The sequence below is a fragment of the Lontra canadensis genome, unplaced genomic scaffold (genome assembly GCF_010015895.1).
Source record: "Lontra canadensis isolate GAN:19392208 unplaced genomic scaffold, GSC_riverotter_1.0 scaffold29, whole genome shotgun sequence".
Taxonomy (NCBI): domain Eukaryota; kingdom Metazoa; phylum Chordata; class Mammalia; order Carnivora; family Mustelidae; genus Lontra; species Lontra canadensis.
Window position 1 is genome coordinate 7,749,650 of NW_022631023.1, and position 15,493 is coordinate 7,765,142.

A 15,493-nucleotide genomic window follows, 5' to 3' on the forward strand; every position below is an offset into this window, starting at 1 on the left:
GGAGGACACGCAACCTCCCACCCCCGCGGGGCATGCCGGGAGATAGCCGTTTTCTTCTCCCCTCCTCCCCCACCCCTCAGTAAACCAGGGAGGGGGGCATTTCCGGTGTTAAGAGCGTCTTTACGGAAAAGGTGGGGCTGGTCTGGTCCCGCCCCTCACGTCCGGCAGAGGCGGGGCGAAGAGTGACAGATCTTCAGCCCGCTCTAAGGCCCGCCCCTGCACCGGAAAAAGGAAGGCGGGGGAGTCGATCCGGAATCGCGAGCGAGGTCTCCAGAAACTGCTGCAGGCCGCGAGGAGAAAGGGGTGGGGCCGGCTCGGAGGGGCGGGGCGACTCGCCTTCCCCTCGGGTCACGCGCGTCAGGAAGTCGCTCCCTCAGCGGAGTAATCGAAAATGGGGACCTCCCTGGACATTAAGATTAAGAGAGCGAACAAGGTTTATCACGCCGGGGTAAGTAGGGTGGGCGGTCCTGCGGGTTCGGTCGTCGGCAGGGCCCCGCGCGTTCCTGGGTGTCCCCGGGCCGGGCAGAGCGCTCTGCCAGGTGCGTCCCCGCCAGGTGTGCCCCGCGCGCGGCCCGCAGCCCTACAGGACCCCGGGCGGAGTGCCCGCCACGTCCTCAGGGGTGGGGGCCGAGGGGCCGGCGCCTGGGCTGCAGTGTTAACCGTCTGGCCCTCGGAACGTCCGCTCGGCCTTGGGTCCAGAGCTTGAGCTGTCCATTGAGGGTTGGGGAGCTTGGTATGCACATGCCCCCTTCCCTCACTCCCCACGCGACTGCAGAGGTCTTAATGAATGAAAGGCAGAGGCACTTCAGGGTCCGGCCAGCTCTAACGCCGTGCAGAAGTTACTCTTTTTGTTGTTGTTCTCTGATGTTCAGAACGCATGGTATATTAAAATGCAAGTACAAAAAAAAAATAAAAATCGTAATGATGGCATTAACAGATTTTGTGCCACTCGTCTATCGTTTAACCTCCTCTGGCCTCAGTTTCCTTATTTGCAAAACGCGGATGATTCAAGGTTCCCTACTTTCCATCAGAATCAGTCACCCTGGGAATTTTAAAGTGTGATTGCCCGGGTCCCACTCCCAGAGATACCACTGATTGTACTGTGCAGCCAGTGTTGAAATCACAGCTGAGTCACACTGGAATAAAACTGAGAGGAGTGGCTGGCCCCATACAGGCGGAGCAGTCTCAAAAGGGATTGAATACAGGGCAAAGATCACGAGCAGATGCTAAACCCTTCTGAGTGCAACATTACAGGGGAAACCTGACGTTTACACAGCTTCAGAGGGTCACCTCCCAAATTACTAATTTCAGAGGGAAAAAGCTGCCTTCATAATGGAGGAATCAGGTCATCACCAGTCTGGCCACGACTGACGGCATCACGTCACTATCACTGCGGATGATACTACTGACATGTTCTAGCATGATCACAGAGGGTTTGGCCTGATGCGCTGAAGAGGGACCAACTCTTCTATGTAGTGTTCCACCACAAAGGTTCAACTTAAATCAACTCATAAGGAAGCACTCAGACATTTCCAAATGGAGGAACACTCTGAAATAACTGGCCTGCGTTTTTAAAAAATGTGAATGTCATGAAAAAAGGGGACGTTTTCTAGATTAAAAGAAACTAAAGGGATATGATAACCAAATACTGTGCATAATTTTTGACAAATTTGGGTATGGACTATATATTAAATAATAGCTTTGTTTTGGTGTTAAATTTCCCTAGTGTGATATTTGTATTTTGGCTATGTAGGAGTATATGCCACATACTGAAGTATTCAGGAGTAAAATATGGCAATAACTAAATTTTGAATAGTTCAACCACAGATTGTGTGTGAGTATGCATGTGAGATGAAGAGAGAGCAAACAGGGCAAAGTGTTAATAATTGACAACTCTAATGGAAAGCTATATGAGTCTACTTTGTATTCTTTTTTTTTTATTAAGATTTTATTTATTTATTAGAGAGCACTGGAGAGTCAAGCACAAGTGGGGGACAGAAAAGAAGAAGCAGGCTCCCCACTGAGCAGGGATCCTGATGTAGGACTCTATCCCAGGACCCCGGGATCATGACCTGAGCCGAAGGCAGACGCTCAACTAACTGAGCCACCCAGGCACCCCTGTATTCTTTTTTAATAGTAGTTTTGTTGAGATGTAATTCAGATGCCATAAAATTTACCCATTTAAGGTATAGAATTAAGTGGTTTTAATATAGTCACAGAGTTGCTCAAATAATCACCACCATCTAATTTTAGAACATTTTGATCCACCCAAGAAAAAACCTTGTACCCATTAGCAGATATTCCTGGCATCACAGATGTGCTTTCGGTCTCCATGGATTTGCCTGTTCTGGAAATTTCATATATGTGGTCTTTTGTTACTGGCTTCTTTCACTTAGCATTATGTTTTCAGTGTTCATACCTGTAGCATGTATCTGTTCTTGGTTCCTTTTTATGCCTGAGTAGTATTCCATTCCAGACCATCTTTTATTTACCCATTCATCTGTTGATGGACATTTATTTGGATTGTTTTCACTTTTTGGCTTATATGAATAATGCTACTATGAACATTCTAGTATGAGTGTTTGTGTAAACATGTTTTCATTTCTCTTGGATACATACAGAGGAGTGAAATTGCTGGGTGATATGACACTTTATATTTAACTTTTTTTTTTTTTAAGATTTCATCCATTTATTTGACAGAGAGAGAGGCAAGTAAGTAAGCAGAGAGGCAGGCAGAGAGAGAGGGGGAAGCAGGCTCCTTGCTGAGCAGAGAGCCCGATGCGGGGCTTGATCCCAGGACCCCGAAATCATGACCCGAGCCAAAGGCAGAGGCCTAACCCACTGAGCCACCCAGGTGCCCCAACTTTTTTTTTTTTATTTTTTTAAGAGAGCCGGCACATGGATGAGCTGGAGGGGTAGGGAGGGCAAAGGGAAAGAAAGTATCTTAAGCACGTGGAGAGTATCTCCATGCCCAGCACGGAGCCCAACAAGAGGCTCTGTCTCATGACCCTGAGATCATGACCTGGGCGGAAATCAAGAGTCAGACACTTAACTGACTGAGCCACCCAGGCGCCCTACTATCTTTATCTTTTCGAAGGCCCACCAAGCTGTTTTCCATAGTACCTACACTCTTGTACATTCTCCCAACAGTGTGTGAGGGCTCAGGTTTTCTTTCTACTTTGTATTCTCATAACTTTTTTGTAGCTTGGAAATTCAAAGTAAGAATTGGTGGAGGCAGTGATAGGAGACTCTATACGTTTTGCTCTAATAATTATTATTTCATCAAAAACTCAACACATTCTATTCAGAGATGTTCCAGCTGAGATGTTTTCTGTGGTTTTAAATAATGGCACAAGTAACAGAAAGTACCTTTAGAAAAGCTGCAAGAACTGAAATCGTAAAGCTGACCCAGCTATAAGTCCTCGTGGTCGGCAGAGTTGAAGGTGGCGAAGCTTTGCGTAACCAGAGTGCATCCCTTGGTGCCATTAATGGGAACAGAATCTGCAGTGGCTGGCTTCTGGCGGTGTTTCTTAATCTTGTGTCAGGGAACCTTATGCGGCAATTATGAAAAAAAAAAAAAAAATCAGCGTAACTTCTAAACAGATGGTTCCTATGTATTATTTCGGAGTTCCCCCCACCCCCCAAAAAAGAAGGTTACTAGACAGGTAAGTCTAATCAATCAGCAAGTATATATTTGGACCCATGTGCCTATGAGTCAGGTTTTAGACTCTGTGATCTGTGGCTCAGGATAGGGGGAGTAGGTGGCCAGTGCTGCCGTGCCGTGGCTGCTTCCTAAACTCCAGGGGCAGGACTGTGGCTGGCCAGTTGCTTGATGGACTCAGTGCTTGTGGTGCAAGCGGAACTAGTCCACATTTTCCATGTTCTCTGTACATCTCAGGAGCACTGGGGAAGATTCCTTTACGAAGGATCTGACTTCTCAGCTGGTACCTGTAATTGTCGTAGTTTGTTTGATGTGGCCGCCATCTATGGTAGCCTGATCTTCAGGTGGTAGATGAGTGTCTTTCTTGTGAAATACATTTGCCTGTGTAGCTGCATAAAGCAGTCTTCTCAGGACATCTGGGTGGTGCAGTCAGTGAAGTGTCCGCCTTTGGCTCAGGTCCTGATCCCAGGTTGAGTCCGCATTGGGTTCCTTGCTCAGCCGGGAGCCTGCTTCTCCCTCTGCCTCATGCTCCCCCTGCTTGTGTGCTTGCACAGGCTCTCTCTGACAAATAAATAAATAAAATCTCTTAAGAAAATTAAAAAATTAAAAACTATGACTTCTACTCAGAAAATGTACTGATTCTGTTACTGTGCTTTTCAGTGTTTTAGCTGTCATGAAAGCATTCGAAAATGGCTTTCATTCTGTGGATACCAGAGAACCTAAGTTATACTTGGGTTTAAAATTGGCATTTGGGTTTTTTCTTAGAAAAAAAGTGCTTCTTGACAAAATGATGGATGTTAAAAAAAAGTCACTGTTGAATCATTTTAAAAACTATAAATGTAATACATGCCATGTGAACGACTTAACATTTTACTGAAGGCTAGAAAGTGAAAATAAGTTCTTCCTCCTCTTTCCTCCTTTTCTGTCCCTGGAGGTGTTCCCTGACACTTCGTACACTATTCCAGGCACTTCCTGTGAGGAATGGTGTACGTGTGCACACACGCACGCTCACACACACAACACGCACGCGCACACACAACTTGTTCTTTCTGCTTAACGGTGTACCCTTACCTTGGACCTCTGTTGGTCTCATCCTTTTTTAGGTTTTTATTAAATGCAAACAAATTTACTCAGGCAGTGTCTGGTGATCTCATGAGGCTTGCAGGGCGTAGAGAGAGACAGGTAAACACACAAAGAAAAGGTGATACAGCGCTCGAATAGGAGCATCTGTGGGATCTGATGCGCACAAAGCAGGACGTCGACGTTTAGGGGGAAGCCAGGGTCCTCTGGAGCCTCACTGAGGTCGAACCTAAGTTTTGAAATGTAAGCGCCAGTCTGGGGTCTCCCTCCCACCAGAGACCACAAATGCCCCTGTTCATTCCCAGCAAGAGGAGCAGACAGGGCAGCAGAGTGAATGAGAACTCGCGGACATTGGCCAGGCAGTCCGGGTCCAGTGAAAGCTTTTGTTTCCTCTGCTTCCCGGGCTTTTCCAGTCACTTCTAGAATCTCATTTGGCAGCATTTTTTTAAAGGGATTTTACTTTATCATCTTTCCAGATATTTCTTCTCTTGCCCTTGAATTTATTCGGCTCCTTTCCTGTTGTGTTTTACCTTCCTAAGTTGGCTGTTTAGCTTCGTAAATCGTAGCCTCCTCTTAAAAATGCAGACATTTCCCTCTAAGGACTGCTTTAGCTGCATCCCCTGGGTCTTTTGTGTCTAGTCAGTTGGGTGGAGTCACTGTAAACTGGACCCCACCTAACCCTTCACAGCTCCTGCCAGAGAGGGGCGTGCCAGGGAGACCGGAAGAAGTGGAACGGCTCTGCCCCTGCACCGGAGTCGCTGCTCCCGGGGCCCCTGCTGAGGCCTCCTGGCACAGCAGCCTCACAGTCTAGACATGGGAAGACCCCAAAATAATGCTCTGCTGCCCTTTCTCATGAGATATGACTTGTGGCATTTTTATAATTGTACTAAAATATCTTCCAATTAACATTAAGGTTTTTTGTTTTTTGTTTTTTGTTTTTTAATTTTTATTTGACAGACAGATCTCAAGTAGGCAGAGAGGCAGGCAGAGAGAGAGGAGGAAGCAGGCTCCCTGCGGAGCAGAAAGCCCGATGCGGGCCTCGATCCCAGGACCCCGGGATCATGATCTGAGCCAAAGGCAGAGGATTTAACCCACTGAGCCACCCAGGCGCCCTAACATTAAGGTTTTTTGTTTGACACCTGAATTGTTTAGAAGTGTGTGTTTTCATTTCTGTTACAAAAACAACTCTCAGGCACCTGGGTGGCTCAGATTAAGCCACCGACTCTGGATTTCAGCTGAGGCCATGATCTCAGGGTCATGGGATGGAGCCCCTACATCAGGCTCCCTGCTCAGTGGGGAGTCTGCTTGTCCCTCTGCCCCTCCCCCAACTTGCACACTCGCTCTCTCGTGCACTGTCTCTCAAATAAATAAATCTTAAAAACAACTCTTACTCATAGACTTAAAATAATGCTTACATTTAAATATAAATTTTAGGAAATTCCTTATGAGACGAGTACCTGGAACTAGAATGAGGTCATGGTGGAGCCCAGAAGTGTCAGGTGCAGTGGTCAGGAAAAGACTCAATATCACGGAAAGTTTTCAGTAATTTAGTAGTAACCTGTAATACGTTAGCAGCACATTTTAATATATTCCTCTGTCGTTGTGCTGATTAAACTTGTAATTAATTTGTTCTTTGAGTCTGCCTAACTAAAATACTGCTCTGCTTATATTTATATACCTAGGCCTGTCAGTAACTGCCCGCTTGGTAGGCACTCAAAAACTTTATTAATTGATAGTTGAAGCCTTAAAACATTTAAACAAAATTCATAAAGCTACTAGTTTTATAAATGCATTGATCAGAAAGGGAAAGCTAGGTCTTATAGGTACACTATAGATTTTCCTTTGTAATTACAAATAATATTCCAGGCATAAATTCCAGAAGGTAATGGTAAGATTCTTATTTTGGCGTAGCCCCACAGCTACACATGAACTTCCCATTACTTGTATTTGCTCTAGCGCAATCATTTTTCAGAGAATGATTCAAATAAATATGGAAATGTGGACTTCCAAATTACTGTCAGTGTGATTCTCTTCAAATTCAGAAATAGAAAATAATAGAATTTAATTCCTGGCATTTTCCATCATAATTTATATAGCTCCCAGTGAGTAGACCTTCCTCAGAGCTTGAAGCATCCTTGCCCTTCCACTCTGAGAGTCCTTCTCATTGAGTCCAGAAACTCGACCCATGTTTCCAAAGCCCCATGTATGGTACAGGATCATCAGGAATATGTGATTTTTAAAAAATGTCCTAATTCCATATTTCTAGTGAATGTTTTAACATTCCATGAAAACGACTAATACTGGTGGGTTTTTTTTTTTAAGATTTTATTTATTTGACAGAAAGACAGGGAGAAAGGGAACAGGAGCAGGGAGAGTGGGAGAGGGAGAAGCAGGCTTCCCATTGAGCAGGGAGCCCGATGAGGGGCTCCATCCAAGGACCCTAGGATCATGACCTGAGCTGAAGGCAGATGCTTAACTGACTGAGCCACCCAGGCACCCAGTAATACTGTTTTATAACAACATATAATAGTATGCCCGTTTCCAATCTCAGACATCTTTAATCCCCACTAACACTGAAAGATTCCCCCCCATTTTATGGTTCAGAAGACTGAGACTCCAAGAACTCAGTGACATGCCAAGGGCACAGAGAAGAGTAAATACTTGAAATCATGCTTCTGTATGCCTTCCCCAGGCCTTAATTTTGGTCATCTGTAGGATGGAGCTGATACCTATGCAAAGATTTTGTTGTGAGATTAAATGAGATGATGCTTTAAGATATTTTATTATAGGTTCTGACCCTTAGCAGGGGCTCAGATGGTGAGCATTGGTAACCGTGTGCCTTTCGGTAATGTCTAGTCACTCAGAATTGCTGTGTCTGCCACGATGTGGATCTGGAAGTTAGTACACTATCCAAGTGAGTGTGTATCAGATGCTTCTCAGCTCGTTGGACGTCTGCCCACGGCCGACTTGGAGGAAGGAGGGCTAGTGCCCTAGGATCCCTGCTAGGGAGCATGGCAGGTTTGGGCACTGCCATGGGCACCATTGGGCACCACAGCTGACTGTGGTTCGGGTATGCCTTTATGCTTCCCCCACAGTGCAGGAGAGGTGCTCCTGATCACACAGTTTGACTCAACAGCTTTGGACATTATGTGATGTTTTCAGTTCACCGGAGGAGCCTATTGGTTGAAAGAACCCTGCGGTAAATCTTACTGTAATGTAAATATGATTCATTTGTTTTTACAAATTCGGAATGTTTTGCTTTCTAAATTCCTGACACATGTACTTGTGAAAGTGACACCGTTAAATATTGTGGTTCTGAAAACCATAAATAAGAGCTTTGCTATCCAGCGTAGCCCAGTGACAGTGATAAGGGATCTGTGCACAGCGGGCTGGTTACTGTTACAAGAACCTCTAGATTTTGTCTTCTTTGGCTTGTGTGTAATTTTCTGTTGAAAAGTTAAAGAGGAGGGGTGCCTGGGTGGCTCAGTTGGTTAAGCGTCTGCCTTCAGCCCAGGTCATGATCCTGGGGTCCTGGGATTGAGCCGCACCTGGTGGGGCGGGTGCGGGTCCCTACTCAGCGGGGAGTCTGCTTCTCCCTTTCCCGCTGTCCCTCCCCCACTTGTATTCCCTCTCTCTCAAAGAAGTAAGATCTTTAAAAAAAAAGTAATAGAGGAAAAATCCTCTATGTAACAGTTCATCATTAGGAAGAAAAATTGCAAAACTAGAATGGTATGGAAAAAAAGAATAACTATTGTGCCTTGTACTGCTGGATTCTTGACACCTGACACCGGTCTTTCCCGGTGAACGCTGTTGGAAGTACTTAGGGTACAAAAATGAGCCAGTGGGGATCCCAGGATAATCTGGGGGAGCTATGAACCTTTTAGGAATTGCTGTCATCTCAACCTTGAGTTGGGTCTCTTCTCTCTTGAATAATCGAATGCTCCTGAAAAGGCCTGTCTCTTAAATCATAACCTAACCCTGGTGCCCTGCAAGGGAGGCATTTTCAGAATTACCCAAGTGTGTTTGAAAACTGGGTGCAGTAAAATGATTCATGTAGTTCTTCATTTGGTGTTTGTGACAGCGCGTTTTGTACTGGCCCAAGCATTAGTAAAGCCTGCTTGGCTGCTGTGGGTGTGGGGGTTTCTAGACTGCAGCAGGGAGACACCAGGGACACCCCTGACTCCCAGCAGGCTGCTCTGACTCCAGCAGGCTGGTTCGGTTTCCTCTGCCTTCCTCTTGATTCTAGTCCCCAGTTCGGACCTCCTGACCTTGAGTTCCAGGTGTGGATCTCCTGACCTTGCAGCATCCTGGATCTGCGGGTGGAGCCAGCCACACCTTCCCGGTGGGCTCGAGCTGCCCTTAGCCCAACCTGCTTCCAGAGGTGATTGTCCCCCAGCGCTGACCTCCCAGCAGTGCTGCTCCTGGTCTGGAGAGCCAGTGACACAGGCAGGTTTTAGGGAGATGGCACCTCTCTTCTCTTGTTCCCCCTCTTGACTCCTTCTCCACTACTGCTCCAACCTGAGTTGTCAGAGAGCTCCGCTGGTCTATTCTACAGAATTCCAGGCGTGCTCACCCTCCCTACAGATGGTCCCTGCTGTGCCTCCCTTACCTCCCTGGCTCCTGGTTCTCCTGGTTCTCTGGCTCCTGTGAACCGTGCCTCACTCACTCTCCCAGCTTTGAGCCGAGCTGACCTGACTCCCTGACTGTCCCTCCCCGCTGTCCTTGGCCCCATCCTGCTTCCATTGTTCTTCCTGCACCTCTGCTCACCCTGCTTGTTCTCTGCCCTCTTAGCACAGGCGTATTCTGGAAAGGTTGTAAGTTCAAGTCAGTTTTCCATTGGCTTTCCACCATCATTTCAGCCACACTTGGGGAGTTTTTAACCCCCTAGCTCCAAATATCTCTTCATTTCATTCAGTGTTCTTTTTAATCAAGTAGTCATGGCACGAATGGAGTTCTTTTCGTAGACAGACCTATGACCTCACCCCCACCCCTGCTTCCTTTTCTTGACTTCAACTTTTGTTCAGAAAACAGTTACTTGGTAGCCATTGGGCAGGTGGGCTGACCCATTTCCCCTCCCTGTGAGCAGACGAAAAAGTGGAAATTTCAGAAGAGCATCATGCCCGAGAGTATCATGCCAACAAGAAAAGCACAGTGTTCTGAAGCTCCGAAATAAACTTTGTTTTGTCTGGATGGAGAGTTTAAGGAGCCTTCAGTTAGCATAGTGACTGGCTTCAGAGCCACCCGCATTCCCAGTATGTGGTGGGAGATCCAGGGTGTGGGACTCTGTGGTGTGTGGGTACTGCTGCTCTCTGGCCGTGGGGTGTGGGTCCTTTGAGATGCTTTCCATACAGACACAACAGGTAAAGAGCCAACTGTTGTGAAAATACTTTTGTAGAGTGAAGAATGCCTATCAATTTCGATTATTGTCTTCCACCTGCACACAAGACTTTCCGGACACATCTGTATGCTGAGCAACTCTTCAAAAGACTGTCCTGGTCTTTCATTGTCTATATTGAAGAGAAAGTCTACTTTCTCACTCACAGGCAGAAGAACATTCAGGCTCAGAGCAATGGTGCCTTTCTCCAGGTGATGGAAAATATATATTACCTTTCACTTCGAAAAGCAAACTGGGTGTTTCCTTATAAACAGCTCGATAAGATGAACAGCATTGTTTAGGATAAAGATTTTCCCCCAGAAATGTAAGCAGTGGAACTCTTCGTAGTAAATGAAATCTTATATAGAATTCTAATATACCAATTTTTATAATATCAAAGTAGTTTTTTGTTTTGTTTTGTTTTTTTAAAGATTTTATTTATTTATTTGACAGACAGAGACCACAGTAGGCAGAGAGGCAGGTAGAGAGAGGGAGAAGCAGGCTCCCTGCTGATCAGAGAGCCCGATGCAGGGCTCGATCCCAGGACCCTGAGATCATGACCTGAGCCGAAGGCAGAGGCTTAACCCACTGAGCCACCCAGGAGCCCCTCAAAGTAGTTTGTTTTATAGGCATATAAAATGAGAGCTTTTCCATCTGAAGCGACTCCCTCCCCCCAACTCCCTGCCTTCCCCAACTCATCCTCAAATCCCAAAGTGGCTGCTGAGGTGTCTGCACAGGCCTGGGGCCCAGGGGCTCACAGTTTGAAAAGTACTGGTTGTACGATGTAGTGACCGGCTAGAGCCAACAAGGTTGGAGTTCTTCATACGTCCCATTTTCTTTTGTCTTATGCCAAAATTTAAAAGCTCTATTAACTTCCGGATATAATGCAGTGCCTGCCACCAGGCTGAAAACATTTTGCTTTTATTCACTGGAGGATTTAAATCGAAGAACATGGGCCTCTGCTCCATACAGATTACAGACCCACCATTGTCACTTCGTCTTCTGCCAAGTTCCTCCTTGACAACCTGCTCACTTGGGCCGGAAGTCCCAGCAGAAGCCAGTGGGATCTGGCCACCCTTGTTGTTGGTTTCCTTATTGGTGTTTAAACTTGCCTTGGGAAGGGCAATTTGAGGTTGTCAGTAGCCTTTGATTCTTGGTAGATATTGTACCTGTTCATACTCTTCTGACCCCGGATGCTGAAGCTTGGAAAGAGTGTGCCTCTGAGAAACCGAGGGCTTACACGAGCTGTCCTCCTGGCTGTTGGGCAGGATCTCCTGGTTTGTGACTCGGACACATGTGCTTTCTAATGATGACTGGGTTCTGTTCGTCCCCATCACCATGTGTGTCCTCTGTGCTGACTTTCTTCTCTGTGCTTATGGTTTTCTGTCACACATCTGGCATGATGGCAGCCAAAAATTGGTCTGCCTTTGTTTTATCAGAAAAGATCATTTAAGGATGTGGGTGGCTCAGTCAGTTAAGTGTCTGCCTTGGGCTTAGGTCACGATCCCAGGGTCTGGAATCGAGTCCCTGTTGGGCTCCCTTTCTCCCTCTCCCTCTACCCTTCCCCGTGCTTGTGCTCTCTCTCTCAAGTAAATTAGTAAATAAATTCAAATAAATAAATTAATCTCAAATAAATTAATAAAAACTTAAAAAAAAAAGTCATTTAAGACTATACTCAAAAACCCAAATTGCCATCTTTGGGAAAGGAAGAGAAGTCCCATCAATGAAAAGTAAGGGATAAAAGGGCAGAAATTGCTCTCTTCAATAATAATCAGGAAAGAGGGCACCTGGGTGGCTCAGTTGGTTGAGCGACTGCCTTCGGCTCAGGTCATGATCCTGGACTTCCAGGATTGAGTCCCACATCGGGCTCCCAGCTCCTTGGGGAGTCTGCTTCTCCCTCTCACCGTCTCCTCTCTCATGCTCGCTCACTCATTCTCTCTCAAATAAATAAAATCTTTAAAAAGTTTTTTTCTTTTTCTAAAAAAATAATCAGGAAAGAAACACTTAAATTTTAAAACGATCTGGTAGTGTTCTTTAAAAAAAAAAGCGGGGAGTGGGGGCGCCTGGGTGGCTCAGTGGGTTAAAGCCTCTGCCTTCAGCTTAGGTCATGATCTCTTAGTGCTGGGATCCAGCCCTGCATAGGGCTCTCTGCTCAGCAGGGAGCCTGCTTCCTCTTCTCTCTCTGCCTGCTTCTCTGCCTACTTATGATCTCTATCTGTCAAATGAATAAATAAAATCTTTAAAAAAAAATGATCTGGTAGTGTTAATTTGACCATACTTTTCAGATTTAAAAAATTTACACGTTTTCACTAGCGAGAGAATTCGAGTAATAGGAAGGAGTGTCCCCCTCCTTCACTGCTCCATGAGTGAGCCTAAAAATTAGCACTGGACATTCCCAGCCTCCCACAGTGTGGTCCTGGGGTCCCCATGGGCAGGATGCCCGCCATGGGCAGGGTGCCCGGGCGCCACTGGGCCACCTGGAGCAGAGACCGCTGCCGTGCTGGGGAGCATGGTCGGCCCTGTGCTCTCTGGTCCTGCTCCTGCCTGTCAGCAGCCCCATGGGCCTTGCTTCACTCACCCCTGGTCTCCTCCTCCTGGGCCCAGGCTCTGCCTTGGACTTGGTGATCTGCAGTTTTTCATACGTGAGCTCACTCTGACCGGGATTCAGTTCGGTGGCTGTTGGAGTTGTTCATTATGTAAGTGGGCTGGCTATTCAAAGCATTTTCTTTGGCCAGTTCCCTGTATTCCATGGTCATTACTTTGGCATATAATTAGGGCAGCTCCCAACCTCCTGTAATCGGAGCTCTCTGAAAGTCTTGGTTTACAGTCCCCGAGTCCTCACATTCACTTACACCAGTAGTTCAAACAAACGTCAGCGTTCCAAACTTTGCGTGAGTTTTATGTTATTAAAATCTGAAATCCAGTAATCTCTGTTAACTCACAGTTTTACTAATAGGCAGTATCCAAGCCCTTCAACCACACAGCACACCAGGAACCTAATGTAACACTCCCACGCAAAAGACTCCATATTTACTTTTTTAAAAGTTTTACTTTTGGGGCGCCTGGGTGGCTCAGTCAGTAAAGTGTCTGTCTTCCGCTCAGGTCACGATCCTGAAGTCCCAGGATTGGGCTCCCTGCTCAGCAGGGCGTCGTCTGCTTCTCCCTCTGCCCTCCCTCTCCTCCCCCAACCCCACAACCGCCTGTGTTGTCTTGCTCATTATATCTCAAATAAATAAGTAAGTCTTAAAAAAAAAAAAAAAAAAAAAAAAAAACAGGGGCGCCTGGGTGGCTCAGTGGGCTAAAGCCTCTGCCTTCAGCTCAGGTCATGATCTCAGGGTCCTGGGATCGAGCCCCGCATCAGGCTCTCTGCTTAGGAGGGAGCCTGCTTCTTCCTCTCTCTCTCTCTCTCTCTCTCTCTCTCTCTCTGCCTGCCTCTCTGCCTACTTGTGATCTCTGTATGCCAAGTAAATAAATAAAATCTTAAAAAAAAAAACAGTTTAACTTTTTGTGACTAGTATTGGGCAATCTTATTTTGCCCCTTCTAAACTTTCACTCAGGGCTCAGATTTCTTTTCCAGACTCTGAAGAAAGTTTCAGAACTAGAAATTTCAGAGATACCTACATCGGACAATTGCCATGAATTTTGTTGGCTCGTTTTACTTAGTATTTACACCTGTACTTATACTGTGCTATACCTAGAAGAAACCTGCTGTCTTTCACCATAGTAGAACGGCGTCAGAATGCAGGACTGAAATGTGAGCCCCTGGGGCACCCAGGGGGCCTCAGGCGGTTAAGCGTCCGACTCTTGGTTTCAGCTCAGGTCGTGATCTCAGGGTTGTGAGAATGAGCCCCACGTCGGCCTTCACACTCAGCACAAGGCCTGCTTGGGATTCTCTCTCTATCCCTCTTCCCCCATCCCCAATTGTGCTCATTCTCTCCCTAAATAAATAAATAAATTAAATAATAAATAAATAAAATGTAAGCCCCTGAGAGCAGCAGCTTTGTCTCTTTTGTCCCCTGCCTTGTCCCTAGTACCCGGAACAGTGTTGATATTATGCCTGCTGTTTTGGCAGTATGCATACGTAAGCCAAACAAAATCAGTATCTCAGTATTTTGTTACAGTTCCATTGCTAGCGAACTGATTGCTTTTCATAGATTTTTACTTAAATATTAACCACTTTCAGACTATGACCCTGTCGCCAAGAAAGTAGGATGACTGTATTTCCTTCCATACTTGATTATCTCCGTAGGTTTCTCAATCGAGGCTATCACACACAATAGATTACTCCCCAGTGTAGAGCTCTTTTGAGACCATAACCACCACCACAATCCAGATGTGGAAGAGTTCTGGCCCTCCCGAATTCCCTGTGTCCCCTATAGTCCGCTTCTCCTCCCATCCCCCGCCCCTCCCAGCCACTGGCAATTTCCGATCGACTTTCAGTCTGTCTGGTTGTCCTTTTCCATATCTTGTGAGTAGCATAACTGTGATTCTATAATAGGAAGCCTTTTGAATCTGGCCTTAGCACATAGCATAATGCCCTTGAGACTCTCAGATTGTTGCGCGTATCACTGGTTTGTTCCATTCTACTGCTGAGTTGTCTTCTCTGGTATGAATATACCACTGTGTGTTCGGCCGTGCACCTGTTGAAGGACATTCGGGTGATACGGAATAAAGCTTCTAGAAAGGTTTGCATACAGATTTTTTGCGTGGACATAATCTTTCATTTCACTTGAGTAAAATCTAGGAATGGGATTGTTAAGGACCATTATGGGTTTTAATGACAGATTGGAGATGACACAGTCTCTTCAAAATTCTCCTTTCTGGAAGTTTCAGTAAACACCACATACTATTGGCCATTACTATGTGGAAAAATATCTGGTTATGATTTGTTCTTTTTTTCAAACAAGATGGAAAACAGTTGTGATACAGAGTTGTGGAGATGGATGGGGGTACCTAACAAGTTGAAATCCGTCTAATGTTTCAGATTTCTGTGTTCCAACCAAAACGGATCTTTTGAGTGCTACTAAGACTAGTGTTTCAACAGTTGTCTTAGCAATTAGTTGTCTAACTTTTGGTTGCCTACCCAGATCACTGATTTATCTTGTGATTTTGTTGTGCATTTGGTTTCTCTGTGGGCAAATGAAGGGGCACCCCACTCTTGGTGTACAAGATCTCCAGACCAACTATGGGAGGATCCTAGGTGGTTCTGAGTACTGCCCCAGTGTTAGGAAGGAGGGACTTGTTTGGGTATGCAGGGGATTCTTGGGAACACTGATAGCTCTCGTGCTGCTGGGACTATCAGAAAGGAGAGACATTGGAGAGAGAACGGCTGAGGCATTAAGTAAGAGGCTTTTGGCTTCTTCAGCAGTTGTGTTCAA

General features: G+C 46.0%; 1 protein-coding gene across 2 annotated transcripts in view; it reads left to right on the forward strand.

Moving 5' to 3' along the window:
* The first annotated feature begins 303 nt into the window (after nt 1-303).
* The window catches only part of VPS26C (VPS26 endosomal protein sorting factor C), a 41,507-nt gene continuing 26,317 nt past the window's right edge, over nt 304-15,493 (forward strand). Inside the window, exons 1-2 of one of the 2 annotated variants that reach the window (XM_032865337.1) lie at nt 371-448; nt 7,340-7,394. In XM_032865337.1, coding sequence (XP_032721228.1) covers nt 7,374-7,394 — 21 coding nt within the window. In that variant the 5' untranslated portion in view covers nt 371-448; nt 7,340-7,373. Of the gene's footprint in view, nt 449-7,339; nt 7,395-15,493 lie in introns of both variants that reach the window. The other variant, XM_032865336.1, reaches the window with a different exon arrangement.